The 14,094-nt window shown below is 52.9% G+C and overlaps 1 protein-coding gene across 3 annotated transcripts in view; it reads right to left on the minus strand.

The window, feature by feature from the left end:
* Positions 1 to 14,094, minus strand: part of SLC39A11 (solute carrier family 39 member 11) — a 90,987-nt gene that overhangs the window by 66,967 nt on the left and 9,926 nt on the right. Inside the window, exons 5-6 of one of the 3 annotated variants that reach the window (XM_072937023.1) lie at positions 980 to 1,099; positions 631 to 766 (exon numbers count right to left, since the gene is read on the minus strand). In XM_072937023.1, the coding sequence (XP_072793124.1) occupies positions 631 to 766; positions 980 to 1,099 (256 nt within the window). The remainder of the gene's footprint in view (positions 1 to 630; positions 767 to 979; positions 1,100 to 14,094) is intronic. The other 2 variants (XM_030287329.4, XM_030287328.4) reach the window with 2 other exon arrangements.

A 14,094-nucleotide genomic window follows, 5' to 3' on the forward strand; every position in this document is an offset into this window, starting at 1 on the left:
GGGAGCAGTGCTGCTCGTGACAAAAGGAATGACCATTCCTTCAAATCAATCTGCTCCCAGTTGCACTCATGATGTTTGAAACCACAATTCCAAGCAAATAATCAGAGGAGAAATAAAATTAATTTACTAAAATGCATTTGCTTTGTCTCCTGGAAAGCTGTTGAGTGGAGGAAGAGCCACTTGTGCTGTCTCAGCAGATATGTCCCCACCACCCACCCCAAGCAGGCCCCGGGGGCTGGGGAAGCCCAAAGAGGCACCCAAAATTCCTTCTTTAAAACGTGTTTAAGTAGAAAAGAGTGTGTTCCACCCTCTGGCAGCTGGATTGGATTCCCCCCCGGAATGAGGGGGGACAACCAGTCCCCAGCTGGGACTGGGGAGGCCACAGGGGCAGAGGCAGAGCTGGAAATACCCCGAGGGTTTCACTGCTCCAGCACAGCAGAGAGCTCCTGGTCAATAATTCATGGCCCAGACAGCGCAAGTGGCTTTGAGAGCTGCAGGAGAAACCCAAGAACAAGAGGCAGCAGAGGGAGAGACACAGAGGGAAGGGGAGGAAGCCCGGGGATGGGGATGGCAGCCCCGGTGCCAGGGCAGCTCTGTGCCCTCTGGGGTGGTATATGGCAGGATGCTTGCCTGGCTGGAGCCCAGCTCTACCTATCCTGATGGCCAGCTCGCTGCCCAGGTCCCGGCCGGGCTCCTGCTCCTGCTTCTCCTTCACGGCTCGCTGCTCCCAGCTCAGGGCCACGGCGTGGGAAGGGCCAGGGAACCCCTGCAAGGCAACACAGACACGTCAGCACATCCCAGAGCTGCCCCAGCCCGGCCCTGGGCAGCAGGATGGATGGGGATGGATGGGGACGGATGGGGATGGATGGGGATGGATGGGGATGGATGGGGATGGATGGGGATGGATGGGGACGTGTCACAGCAGCTCCTCACTGCTGTACCCAGGTGTGTCACCCGGGCTGGAAAATGTGACACTCACATTCCCGGCACAGACAGACACCATTCTGTCTCTCAGGAGAAGCACAGAGAGAAGAAGAGAAAGTCTTTGTCTCTGCTCCTTTGTTTTGCCCATGTGGAATGTGGTGTGGAGATTGTTCACCTGCAGTGATGGCTTGATTAGATTTTAGTGAAAGTTGTTTAAGTTCAATGATCAATCAGATCCAGCTGTGGCTGGGGCTCTCAGCAGAGCCATGAGTTTGTAGTTAGGTAAGTAAGAAGTGAGTATGTAGAATAGGATAGTATCTCTTTAAATAGTATATTAATGTAATATAGTATAGTTTTAATAAAGCTATCCTTCAGCCTTCTGGAGCCAGACAGAAATCATCATTTCTTCCCTGAGTTGGGGGTCGCTGCATTTTTACTACAGAAAGGGACCTTAAAGTCCATCCAGTGCCACCCCGTGCCACAGGCAGGGACACCTTCCAGCAGCCCAGAGTGCTCAGAGCCCTGTCCAGCCTGGCCTGGGACACTGCCAGGGATGGGGCAGCCACAGCTTCCCGCGAATTCCACCCCAGCCCCTCCCCACCATCACAGGGAAGAATTCCTTCCCCACATCCCATCCAACCCTGCCCTCTGGCAGTGGGAAGCCCTTCCCAATTTCCTGTGCTACAGCTCCTGATAAAAAGGATCCAGGTTGGTGTTTCTGGATGTCCTCAGGTTCCTCAAACCCACCTGGAGCTGCCACAGCAGGAGGAACCTCGGGATTAGAGGCACAGGAGCACAGAACATGTCCCTGGCAGTGATTTGTGACCGGGTGTCACCCCGGGTCCCCTCCTGCTGCAGGGCTGGGCACGCAGCCCCAGGAGCATCCCCAGGGAGGGATGTCCAGCTGGGATCACCTGGAGTCACCCGGGAGCAGGGGTGTAGCTGTGGGGATGAGGGCAGAGATAACCCAGCCCCCTGAGCCAGAGCAGCAACAGGAGCCTCACCGGGGGGGGTCACACCAACCCAAAATAAAGGTTAAAGATGAATAACTCAACTGGCTCCTCTCCCCTCATTTGCATAACGAGTCTGAGCAGGGCTGTTAATACTAATGACATATCTGCAGTTCAGCCCGGAGCTCTCACCTCCACTGACCCAGCCTGAGGAGCTGGGCATGAAATCCCTCAGGAGGTGGGAGAGCCTCCCCTGCCAGCACGGCTCCTGCAGCAGCTGGGGCAGGAGGGAAGGAGGAGTTTTCCAGCAAAACCGGGGTGCTGAGAGCCAGCAAAGGGAGAGGGGAGTTTTGCTTGGATACAGAATGAGGGGACTGGGAATGGGAGCTCAGGGGCCCCTCCTGCTGCAAGGTGAGGGAGTCAGGGAATCCTGTCCCAGGTTTGGGTTGGGAAGGACCTTAAAGCCCATCCCACTCCACCCCTGCCATGGCAGGGACACCTTCCACTGTCCCAGGGTGTTCCAAACCCCATCTAGCCCAGCCTGGGGCACTGCCAGGGATGGAGCAGCCACAGCTGCTCTGGGAATTCCATCCCAGGGCCCCCCCACGCTCACAGGGAAGGATTTCCCCAGTATCCCATCCCTCCCTGCCTCTGGCAGTGGGGAGCTGTTGGAACTCAAAATGTCCCTCAGACATTTTTGGAGGTTCCAGGCCCTGGTCAGAGGCGTTTGAGACCCTGGCAGGCAGCTGGAAACAGCTGTGATTGTGGGTTTGAACCATGGAATGAGTTACCAACCTTGCAGGAAGAACAAGAAGTCACAAAAGTTTAGATATTATAGTAGAAGTAGTCACAAAGTAGAGGGAAGAATTTTAAGTGCTGTACAGGGGGGTTTTAACACCTGTATACTTTGTACATGGGGGTCACAAGTTTTAAGATGGAGGAACGTAGGCCAGTCCTGTTCCTTCTCTTTCTCCTTCTTTACCTCCATGTTCTTGGTGATGTTGGCACTCACAGATTGGTTTAGAGTAGAAAAGCACCATTTAATATAGGTAATAGGCATTGGGGACAAACTGTACCCATGTAACACGTAATGTCCCATATAAAAGATAGAAAAGCACCATTTAATATAGGTAACAGGCACTGGGGAAAAACTGTACCCATGTAACACGTAATGTACCATATAAAAGACAGCAGCAGCCCTGGGCAGAGGGGGAGAGAAGAAGCAGTCGGGAGTCAGAGAGGATGTCAGGGTGTGTGTGCCTCTGCCTGAGCTCTGAGCAAACCACAGCAGCCCCAGGAGAAAATCTTTTAGATAACTTGCAATAAACTGCCTTGAGACCAAACAGCAGAGACTGCTGAGCCTTTCTTTGGAAGCTCAGCTTGGAGGAGAGACTTTCCCAGCACACGGAGCCCCTGACCCAGGCCGGGGTTCCCACAGGGAGCACTCCCTGTCTCCTGTCCATGCCTTGCCCAAAGCCTCTCCCCATCCTTCCTGCTAAAGCCAAAGGGATTTTCACCTCTAGAAAGGAGCAGCACCCCAAAAACCAAACACACAGTGACCCCCCCAAAGCTGCACCGAGATGGAGGCGATTGCAGCCGGATTTGGGGAGGGCAGGTGCCCTCCCTGCTGCCAGGGACAATTTGTGACAATATTGGTGACCTTCAGCAAAGCACACGACTGATCCCAGCTGAGACTGCTCTGAGTCATCCCAGCCCGGGGCCTGCAGGAGGCCCTTAATTGGAATGTGTCAGTGGGTTAAAAAACACTGCAGAGAGAAGAGGAAAGGCAACTGGCATTAATTAGTTCATGGCAGTAATTAGCGTCAGCTGAAATAACCACGGGGGTTGATTATTGCAAAAAGCGAGAGGCAGGGAGAGATTTGGACAGGAAGAACTTGGAGGAAAACCATTCTGGGATGTGGGAGCTCCCACTGCACTCCTCTGCTCGTGGAGTGATTGTGGGATTGGCCTGACCCTGTGTAGAGAAGAAAATGAGGGAAAAATATTCTTTATATAGAAAAAGGTGTCCTTTATATGGGGGAAAAAGTGTCCTTTATATAGGAAAAAAAAGGGATCCTTTTTGATACAAAATGGGTATTCTATTAGATTTTAAAAAATGTATCCTTTTAGGCAAAGCAAGGATTTGGGATCACATCCCCCTGCCCAAGATGTTAATTGATCTGAAGGCAATTTTAAAAAGAATTGGAGACTGACACCTCTGAGAAATAATCTGCTCTTCTCCTCCAGGCCAAGGGAGGAGAGTGAATTCATGAAGAAATCCTGATGGGCTGAGAGTGATCAGATCCCTCAGCCCCAGAGCTGGAGGTGCCCAGGAGGGTCACGGATGCTGCTCCTCCTGTGCAGGATTTTAGCAGGGAAAATGCCCTGGAAAAGGTTCTGCAAAGCCCCAGCACCACGATGGGAAAGACAAACAGAATCCATTTTACTGCTCTCTGTAAAAAAATAATAAAAATAATATCCCAAACTTGTCCAGGAGCAGACACAGAGATCAGGAACTGTAAAAATCCTGGGTCAGGTGGGGCCCAGAGGCTCCTGTTTCACACTCAGCGAGTGATAACACACAGAGATAACAGAGCAGGGACCAGCAGCAGGGAGGGAAGAGCAGAGGGTGGCTCAGGGCTGCTCCTGAACATCTGGACAGAGCCCAGGGCAGCAAAGCCTCTAAAGAGGGGAATGATGCCTTCAGTCTGAGCTGTTATATTCCCCAGATTCTGCACTGCATTGGGAAATAACTCTGAACTCCATAGAAAGTGTCAGCAGCTCTCCTCACAGCTCAGGCACACAGAACAATCCTTTTCCAGCCCAGAACCAGCTCAGGCACACAGAACAATCCTTTTCCAGCCCAGAACCAGCCCAGGCACACTGAACAATCCTTTTCCAGCCCCAGAACCAGCTCAGGCACACAGAACAATCCTTTTCCAGCCCAGAACCAAGGACACCGCTGCAGCTCCAGCCCAAAAAAGTAAAAAACAGCAGGGATTGAGGAGAGCAAACTGGGAGAATGAGACTGCACAACCTGGAGCTGGAATTGGACAATAAACCCAACATGGAAATGGACCAGAACTTATAAAAGTGTGAAAACTCATCTTGGGTGCAGCCCTGGCCAGGCTCTTGTGCTGCCCAAGGTGAATCCTTTGAGGCCTTTTAATAAATCCCCACTTTATTCCTCAGCTCTGTGGGAATCAGAAAAGCAGAAACTTCCACAGACACTGAAGGGTTTGATCTGCAGCCTTGGGAGCAGCTTGGACTGATGTAAAAATACAATGCACAGGTATTAAGCAAGAAAATCATAAATTTCTGTTTCTACAGTTGTAAGAAAAATGTGCCTGAAGTGAGAATCTGCATGGATAAGAGGGTGAAGGGTTTGTAATGCAGGGATGTGGTTGTATAAAATAAGCTAGGAGTTTAGAAGTTATGATAAAAGCATGTGTGTGCAAGGGAGACAGAAGCCATTAGACAAAAGTACCTGCAGTACAGCAGAAATAAAGGTGACAGGTTAGAAAAGCAAAATAAACCCTGTAACAACTGTCTGTTGGGTTAGAAAGTTCTATATCACCTTGTAAAGAACAAACTTGTGACCTCTTTTAAGCCATGGCCGACTGCTTGCTCCTGTAAAATCTCACAGCCTTTGAGACTGATGTTTATCTGAGCAATAAATCCTTCTTAGCCTGAAAATAATCTCATCCCCTCATTTTTAGCACCAACAAACTCTGTCCCAGGCAGCCTCTCCCCCCTCCCACGTGGAGCATCTCCAGCCTGGCTCCTGCAGCCCCACAAGCAGCAGGAAGGATCCCTGGAGCTGTGGGGTTGGGAAAAGGTGCACCCCCAGCCAGAAACCCCAGAGGTGGGAATCCAGGGCTTCCCTCTGGCTGCCCTGGCTGCCCTGGGACCCTGGCAGGGGTCAGGAACCCCCCTGGACAGAGCCCCCAGAGACACTGTCTGTAATCTCTGGCCATGGAAAAGAGTTTTCAATCTTACAGGATGAATTACAAGCTCTGAGTGTTTGATATAAGTGATAATTAAGTGTGGCACGGGTGCAAAAGTAAAATTTTAGGATTCTAGATGAGGGGTCCAAAGGGGACAAGATGGAGGAATTGGGTGTGTCTTGTCCTTTTTCTCCTTCTTCATGCCCTCCATGTTTCACTGTGGTGTTGGCATTTTTCTGTTGGTTCAGGCTGGGGACACACTGTCCAACGTAGGTGACAGATATTGGCACGTTATTGTAAATCCAGCACAGGTAGTTTGTGGTATTTAATGTTTGTACCATCCCACTGAGGGCAGAGCCCCACACGCTGCCCTGCAGGACAGAGCTGCGGCAGGGCAGCAGAACATGTTAGAGATAAACAGAATAAACAACCTTGAAACCAGCACAGACCAATTATGGCTTCTGCTTTGGCAGCGGGGCTGACAGACAGAGACTTTCTACAATCTCAGAATCATCAATACCTCAGATTCCAACACCAGAGTTTTCCCCAGATCTGCTCCAGGAGCAGCTCCAGCACCCTGAGCCTTCCCCAAAAGCTGCAGCCAGGAGTGAGGTGGGAGTAGGGGAGGGTGGCCTCAGTTTCCCCACAGCTCATGGCAAGGATATTTTGGGTTTACTCACTGCTAAAGACCAGCCCTGGCTGCTGCTCCCCCCTGCAGCTTTGGGAGCAGCCTGGCAGGGCAGGGGGAGTCAATCCCCTCCTCTGTGTCCCCCCCAGCGTGGGGACAGCCCTGGGGGTGCCACTGCAGCCCCCCAGCCCTGGGAGCTGCCAGCTGACCCTTGGCACTGCCGAAGTGCAGCAATGTCCTGAGCTGGCAGCGCCAGAACCCCCCCAGAACCAGCAGGAGGGAGGCAAAGCTACCAAAAAATCCCCCCCAAACCTTGAAAAATCAGGAATGGGGGGAAAGAATCCCACAGCCCTTCCGATCCAGGGGTGCTGGAGCCTGTGCCAGCCAGCCCAGCCCAGCTGGATCCCTAAAACAGGGGCAGGGAACATCACTGGCACCAGCCCCAGCAGGCAGGTGGGCACAGCCCAGCCCAGCCCAGCCCATCCTTTGGCTCAAACAACATTTGAACCAAATAAAATATTAAAAATGAACACGTGGGGTTTTCCCCCTGGCACATCTGGGGCTTTTCCCTCCCCAGGAGGGAGGAGGGGACACACTCCCAGTCCCCTGGGGAAGCTGGGATGTTTCTCTGACACAGCACAAGGCTTTTGTAACCTCTGCCACGACCCAAACATCAGCACAGGAATGTTTTCCCTGCTTTGGCCAAAAAAACCCCAAAAAACAACAAACAAGCCCCATCCCTGCAGCATCAGGAGTTTCCTGTCACCAACCTCCTTCCCACCAGGAGCCCTGGAAAAGCCTCAGCCACAACCAGCAAAATTCATTTTTCAATGCAGTAATTGCTCCAAGCAGAGCATCTGAGCCCAGCAGAACCAGTGAGGATGGAGATGCACTCCCAGTTGTGTGCTGGGAGGAGATTTGCCTCTTCCAGCCACAGCCAGACCTCCAGGAGTGTTTTCCTGGGGGGCATTTATTTTCCTCACACCCCCTCAGAGAGGTTGGTGCCAGGGAGGCAGCCCCACAATGTGAGATTTTAATTGTTTGAGATTTTAATAACCAGATGGGATCAACAGGAGCCGTTCTGCACACATCTATTAAACCCTGGCAGGGACCACTTCCACCCCTTTTCCCACTCCCTGCCCCCTTCCCACGTGGATTTCCACAGGCTTTGTGCCAGGGTGAAAGAAAAATCAAACAAACTTCCAATTAGCAGCTCATTCCTCCCCAGTGTTCCCTCAGCAAGGATTTCACAGAGGGAATTGATGGGGAAGGGCGAGCTGTGGGGTGTGGGAGCTCTGGCAGGATGCAGCAGGGCTCAGCCAGCCATCCATCCTTCCCCAAATGAAGAGCCAGGAGCGTGGCAGCAGTGTTTAATTCCATTATTGTGACACACGGCTTCCTCTGCATCCTCAGCCACCCCTGCGGACGTGAGCGAGGCCTCGGCAGCTCCTGTGCTCCATCCCAGCCCCTGTGCTTTATCCCAGCCCCCTGTGCTTCATCCCAGCCCCTGTGCCCCATCCCAGCCCCCTGTGCTTCATCCCAGCCCCTGTGCCCCATCCCAGCCCCCTGTGCTTCATCCCAGCCCCTGTGCCCCATCCCAGCCCCCTGTGCCCCATCCCAGCACCCTGTGCTTCATCCCAGCCCCTGTGCCCCATCCCAGCCCCCCGTGCCCCATCCCAGCCCCTGTGCCCCATCCCAGCCCCTGTGCCCCATCCCAGCCCCTGTGCCCCATCCCAGCCCCCAGGAGCAGCCCAGGGATGGGCTTTGTGGGATTTTGCCCTGTAGGAATTTGGGACTTTCTGTGCTGCCCGGCACTGACCCCCAGGAGAACACTGCACTGACCTAAGGCCGTGGAGAGGCTTCCAAAATGGAATGGTGGAACTGGGATTGTGGGGGTGGAGTTTGGATAGAAGTGTGTGATATCACAGGGGGAAAACTCAGAGTTTAAGGGTTTAGAATACAGTAACATCTATAAAGCAATATTGAGGTTTTAGGGTGGAGGCTGCTCCTTTCTCACCTTCTTCTCCACGGGTTTGGGTGGTTTTTGTGTAATTCGATAAAAAAGTCCCCATTGTGGACCACAGGTAGTTAGTGATTGGGTCAAAAATAAAAATAATTTAGGTGTCATCTCTTAATTACTCACTTCATCCTTAAAAATCCTTGTAGAAAGAAAGATGGGGCTCCATTTTTAGCTTGTTGGAGCAAAGTGCTGCAGAACTCAGGTTGGTGAGACTGTGACAGAAATAAGAACTAACAAACACCTGAGTCCCAACAAGAAACACCTTCTCACACATTAAATCCCACCCCTGGCAAAAAAAAAAAACCCTGAAAAACCAAAATCAGCAAAAACTCCACAGTGAGTCAGAGCCTCCCCTGCAGCTCCAGAGCCGTGGGGATCCCCACGGAAGCGCTTCCCCCTCCTGCCTCTCCTGACATCTTAATGGCAGGTTTGCCTTGCAGCCTGCAGAATTAATTTGGGGTTGTGCTCTGAGCAAATTCAAAGGCACATCCTGAGATCAGAGAAGGGCTGGGGGAGCATCCCCGGCCCCGGATAAACAGGGGCTGGGGCAGGAGGCGGAGGGAGGGAGGCAGGGAGGAGATCCTGCTCTGCTCCTCCTTGTGGGAAACTTCCCTTTGCCATTCCCAGCCCAAACAGAAAGCAAAATCCAGGCAGCAGAGGCTGAGCCAGGAGCAGGGAAAAGCCCATGGAATATCAGAGCCAGGAGGAGGGAAAAGCCCATGGAATATCAGAGCTGGGAAAGGAGGGAAAAGCCCATGGAATATCAGAGTCAGGAACAGGAAAAAGCCCATGGAATATCAGAGGCAGGGACAGGGAAAAAGCCCATGGAATATCAGAGCCAATATGAGGGAAAAGCCCATGGAATATCAGAGTCAGGAACAGGGAACAGCCCATGGAATATCAGAGCTGGGAGGAAGGAAAAGTCCAGGGAATATCAGAGCTGGAAGAGGAGAAAAGCCCATGGAATATCAGAGGCAGGAACAGGGAACAGCCCATGGAATATCAGAGCCAATAAGAGGAAAAAAGCCCATGGAATATCAGAGTCAGGAACAGGGAATAGCCCATGGAATATCAGAGCAGGAACAGGGAAAAGCCCATGGAATATCAGAGGCAGGAACAGGGAAATGCCTATGGAATATCAGAGCAGGAACAGGGAACAGCCCATGGAATACCAGCAGCCTTCCCAGCAATTCCTGCTGCAGGGGCAGGAGGCTCAGGATGGAGAGGGGGATGCGGGAGAGGGCTCCATGCAGGGCAGGAGCTGCTGGAATGAAGAATTCAGCCAGGATTTCTCAGTCCCTGCTTTCTCCCAGAGGGATTTTTCACCCCAGCCCATCCCAGTGCTGCCGATCCCACAAACCTGAGCAGGCTGGGAGGGGATTCAAGCCCGACTCAGAACCAAGGAGCTCTGCAGCTCCAGCTCTGGGGCTTCCCAAATAAAGCTTTTATGAAATGCCTGATGCATAATGAGAGAGAATTCTAATTAAGAGCAGCTGACAAATTGCACTGCGGCAGTAAATAAGCCTTTACCTCCATTAATAAAATGAAATGCTTTGCTAGAAATTAGGGTAATTATGATTTTGTGGGGGTTTTTGGCAAATAATTCCGACCTCTCCAGCCACCACTGGGTTCCAAGCACTGAAGGGCTGCACAGGGGCAGGGCAGGGGTGGGAAGCAGGCAGGTTTTCCATGGATCCCAGGGAAAAACAGATTGAAAAGAAACCTTGGGGGTTTCTGAGTCTTTCCCAGGATCCCATGGGTGGGTTTGTTTGGTGGTCAGCACCAGGGATTTTCATGGCAGAAATCCCACCTGAGACAGGAGCCAGGGATCAATCCCTCATGGATCTATAACCTCTGGGTTGGGGTTAATTGATGAATTAATTAAACCCACGCCCAGGTAACTCTGGGTTATTTGGAGATGGAAGGGAAGGGTGTTTCCCAACGGGAGGCTTTGCTGCCTTCCCAAAAAACAAAACTGCTCATCCTCAGAGGCAGATCCCTCCTTCCTCCCCAGCCTGTGGAAAAGGGCCAGAGCTCCACAAAACCAAACAAACACAAGGGTTGCTGTTTGTTTTGCCCTGAGCAGAGGAAATCTGAGCAAAGCAGGAATGCAGGAGCCCCCAGCTCCATCCTCCCCCTCCAGCAGGGAAAACTCCAGCCCGGGCCCACACTCCAAAACTTAATAAAGCAGAAAATCCTGCCTTGAAAAAACCCTCCACCTCACCCAGCAATGAGGCTGTGCAGCTAATTAACTGGCTGGAAAAAGCACATTAAAATGGGAATGTGAGCTGGGCAGGTCCTGCAGGAACGGGGAGATTGCAGCAGAGGAATTTGGGTCCTGTACCTGCAATAATGACCCAGCACAGGGAGCAGCAGGGCACAGCTTCCCAGCCCTGGGGGTGGGAGTGCACCCACAGCTGCCCTGCCTGTCCCAGCACGTGGAGAATCCCCAAATCCCTCAATTATTGAGGCTGGAAAAGCCTTCCAAGATCTCCGAGTCCCCACCTTGTCCCCAAAGCTCCGAGTGCCACCTCCAGCCTCCCCTGGGCACCTCCAGGGATGGGCACTCCAACTCATTCCAATGCCTGGCACCTTTTCCTGGAAGAAATTCCTCCTAAAATGCAGGAATTTACAAGGAATCACTTCCTAGTGGCCCCCTCTCCCAAAAAAAAGATGCTCTCCATGGTTTAATCCAGCTGTGGTTTAGGCCTGAGGGGAAGATTGCAATTTTAAACAATGTGCAGCTACACCTTGATGGTCCTTCCTCCTCCTCCTCTTCTTCCTGCAGCCTCCTCCATGCACAACTCCCAGCTTTCCCTCCCAAAAGGGGACTTGTATGGATTTAGAAGGCAAAATATTCACCCTGAAGGCACATTCTGAGCCAGACACGAGAGGATCCTCGGGGCTCTCAAAGCCTTCCCAAGAGCTCTGGCCCAAAATAGCCCAAAATTCTCTGTGCAAAACATCCAGTCCCAAACCATACTCCCAAAGAGCCTCCAAGCACGTCCAGAAAAAGGCAGGAGCACCAAAAAAATCCTGTTTGGAGGGGGCCAAGGGGATTCAGCTCCCACCAGGAGCATCCTGCCCCTGCTCAGGGGAACCTCGGGGCAGCTGCAGAGCAGAGCCCAAATTGTTCCCCAGACAGGTGTGAGACACAACGGCCAGAGAGGGATTTTGGCTGTGCTGGGTCTGTGGGATGAGGGGAATAAACACCCAGCCCACAAAAGGCTTTTAAAAGGCACTTTTAAACAAAGCTGCTGTTTGTTTAAATCCAAGGAATGCTCTGCCCATCACATGAGGCTTTATTGATTTCCTCTGCGCTCAGGAGCAAAATAAAACCAGCAAACCTGTACCCAGCAGACAAGGGGAAAAAAACACCACTAAAATCCAATGGAGATGGTAATTCCAGGTTGGAATTACAGCCCTGGCTCCCCATCCTCCCTCCCTGATCATCTTTTACACCCCAGGTATTGGCAGGCTCCTGGTTAGAGCTGAGTAATGGCCCAGCAGCTCTGGGGCTGGGTTATTCATTAACTCCTGCTGCTCCTGCAGCCTCTGCCCTGCTCCCCTTGTCCCCAGGGAGACCCCCAGACCCCCCAGCAGCCGTGGGACCCCACAGGGGAGGGATGGAGCTCCTCCCTGTGCACACAGATGCTCCTGAGCAAAACCAAGCCTGCACAGAGAGGAGATGAGGCTGATAAAGCCTCATTATCCTATTTAGTGATTTAATGATGGCAGCAGAGTCAGGCAGGGGAGTGGGAAGAGCAGGAGCTGAGGCAGGGCTGGGGCAGCTCCTGGGGGTTTGCAGCTCCCACCAGGACCAGCTGCATTCCTCCCTCTCCCTGCTCCTGTCCCAGTCCCAGCAGGGAATTCCATGAAAAGCAGGAGCCAGGGAGCTCCTGGGGGGCTGCACTGCACCCAAAGCCCCCAAAGCCCATCCATGTGGGCTTGGGAACACTTCAGGACAGCTCCTGGGGGCTCAGCAGCTCACAGGGAGTGATAAAATCCCTCAGGGTGGAAAAGCCCTCTGAGAACACCGAGTGCCACCACCCCAGCACTGCCCAGGCCACCACGGCCACGTCCCCCAGTGCCACATCCACAGAGCTTTGCCACCCCTGGGCAGCTGGGCCAGCTCCTGACGCTTCCAATTCCCACCTGCACGTGAAAATCCAGCAGCAAAAGCAGCCAGGGACTGCCTGGAAACCAGAGCCAGGGCTGGGGGAATCCTCTGGCCTCTCCTGGGACTGCCCCAGGAAGGACAAGCACATCCCAAAGCCAATAAAACACCAACCTCTGAACAAAACCCACCCAAGGCAGCAGAGCTGCACGACAGATTTGAAGGATGGGAATAATAACACTTAATTCCAGCATTCTTATGCCTTTCAGTAGATCCAAAATAGCTCCTGAGCCATCAGGGACCTGATGCACTGAATTTTTAAGTAAACTTTCCCTCAGAGGCTTTGGGTCTTGGCAGTGAAGGCACTGAGCCCCAAACCCTTTTTAGGAAAGGCTCCAGAGGCTCACCCAGCCCCATCAGCACCCAAAACCTCCTCAAGCACCAGCTGAAATGTACATTTAAATAAGAAAACAGGTTAAACTGGAGGCTCCATGCCAGGAGATTCAGGGAAATCGAGGAGAGCCCATTTCTGAAACCCCTGGGATCTGTTTTTGCCCTGCTCTCGCCCTCCAAGTGCCCCCAGATTTCCCAGTGAGGTTTGCCAACCCCACCAGCATCTCCTCCCCTGCTGGAGGATGAACAAACACCGGGGGAAAAGGCAAAGATAAAGATGTAATAGATTAGATCTGCCTTTTGTGAGGAGTGGAATGACTCCAGCTGCTCAGGTACCACTTGGGCTGGGAGCTTAACCCTTCCTCTGCCACGGGCAAACCCCAGCTCCAGCGGGCTGAGGCAGGGGAAAAACCCTTCTGGCTGGCAGCAGGCAGGGCTGGGCTGCCAGGGAGTCGATAAAAGCTTTTAGAGGTGGCTGTTGTCCAGCCTGGAGCTGTGCCAGGGCTCCCTCCCAGCCTCACTGGCACAGAGAGGGAACCAGCCACAAACCCTGGGGGGAAATCCGGGCTCCAGGGAAAGGGAGATGCCCCCAGAGCACATTGCCAGCCTCACCAAACTTTTGTTTTTCATTTCAACTGGCTCAGCTCGAGCCTCTCCCCAAAACCTGACGAGTCTCTTCCCAAAGCATCCCAAAATTGCCATCCTGAAGCCACTGCCCAGCTGCAGTGACACAGAGCCCCCCACCCTCTGCCAGCTCTCCTGACCCTTCCCAAAGCAGCCAGGGGGAGGAAAAGCAGGCTTTGGATCAAACAGACCCTGACAGGGTGGCTCCTGCCCCTTTTCCAGGAGGAGAACACACACAGCAGCGCTATTTTGGGATAAAAACCCTTCCCCAGCTCCACCTGAGGGGGTAAATCCTCCTTGGCCACAGAATTCCCATGGGATGAGCATGTCCCACACGGAGCAAAGCAGGCAGGAGAGCAGCTCTGCTCCCAGCAGCATTGCAGATGGATTTGAGGACAGATTTGGATGTTTTTATACCTCCACTGCTCCCTGCAAGGCCAGCACCCTCCCTGCCTGTCCTGTCCTTGTCACTCCACCCCACTCCACTTCCC

The sequence above is a fragment of the Taeniopygia guttata genome, chromosome 18, assembly GCF_048771995.1.
Source record: "Taeniopygia guttata chromosome 18, bTaeGut7.mat, whole genome shotgun sequence".
NCBI lineage: Eukaryota > Metazoa > Chordata > Aves > Passeriformes > Estrildidae > Taeniopygia > Taeniopygia guttata.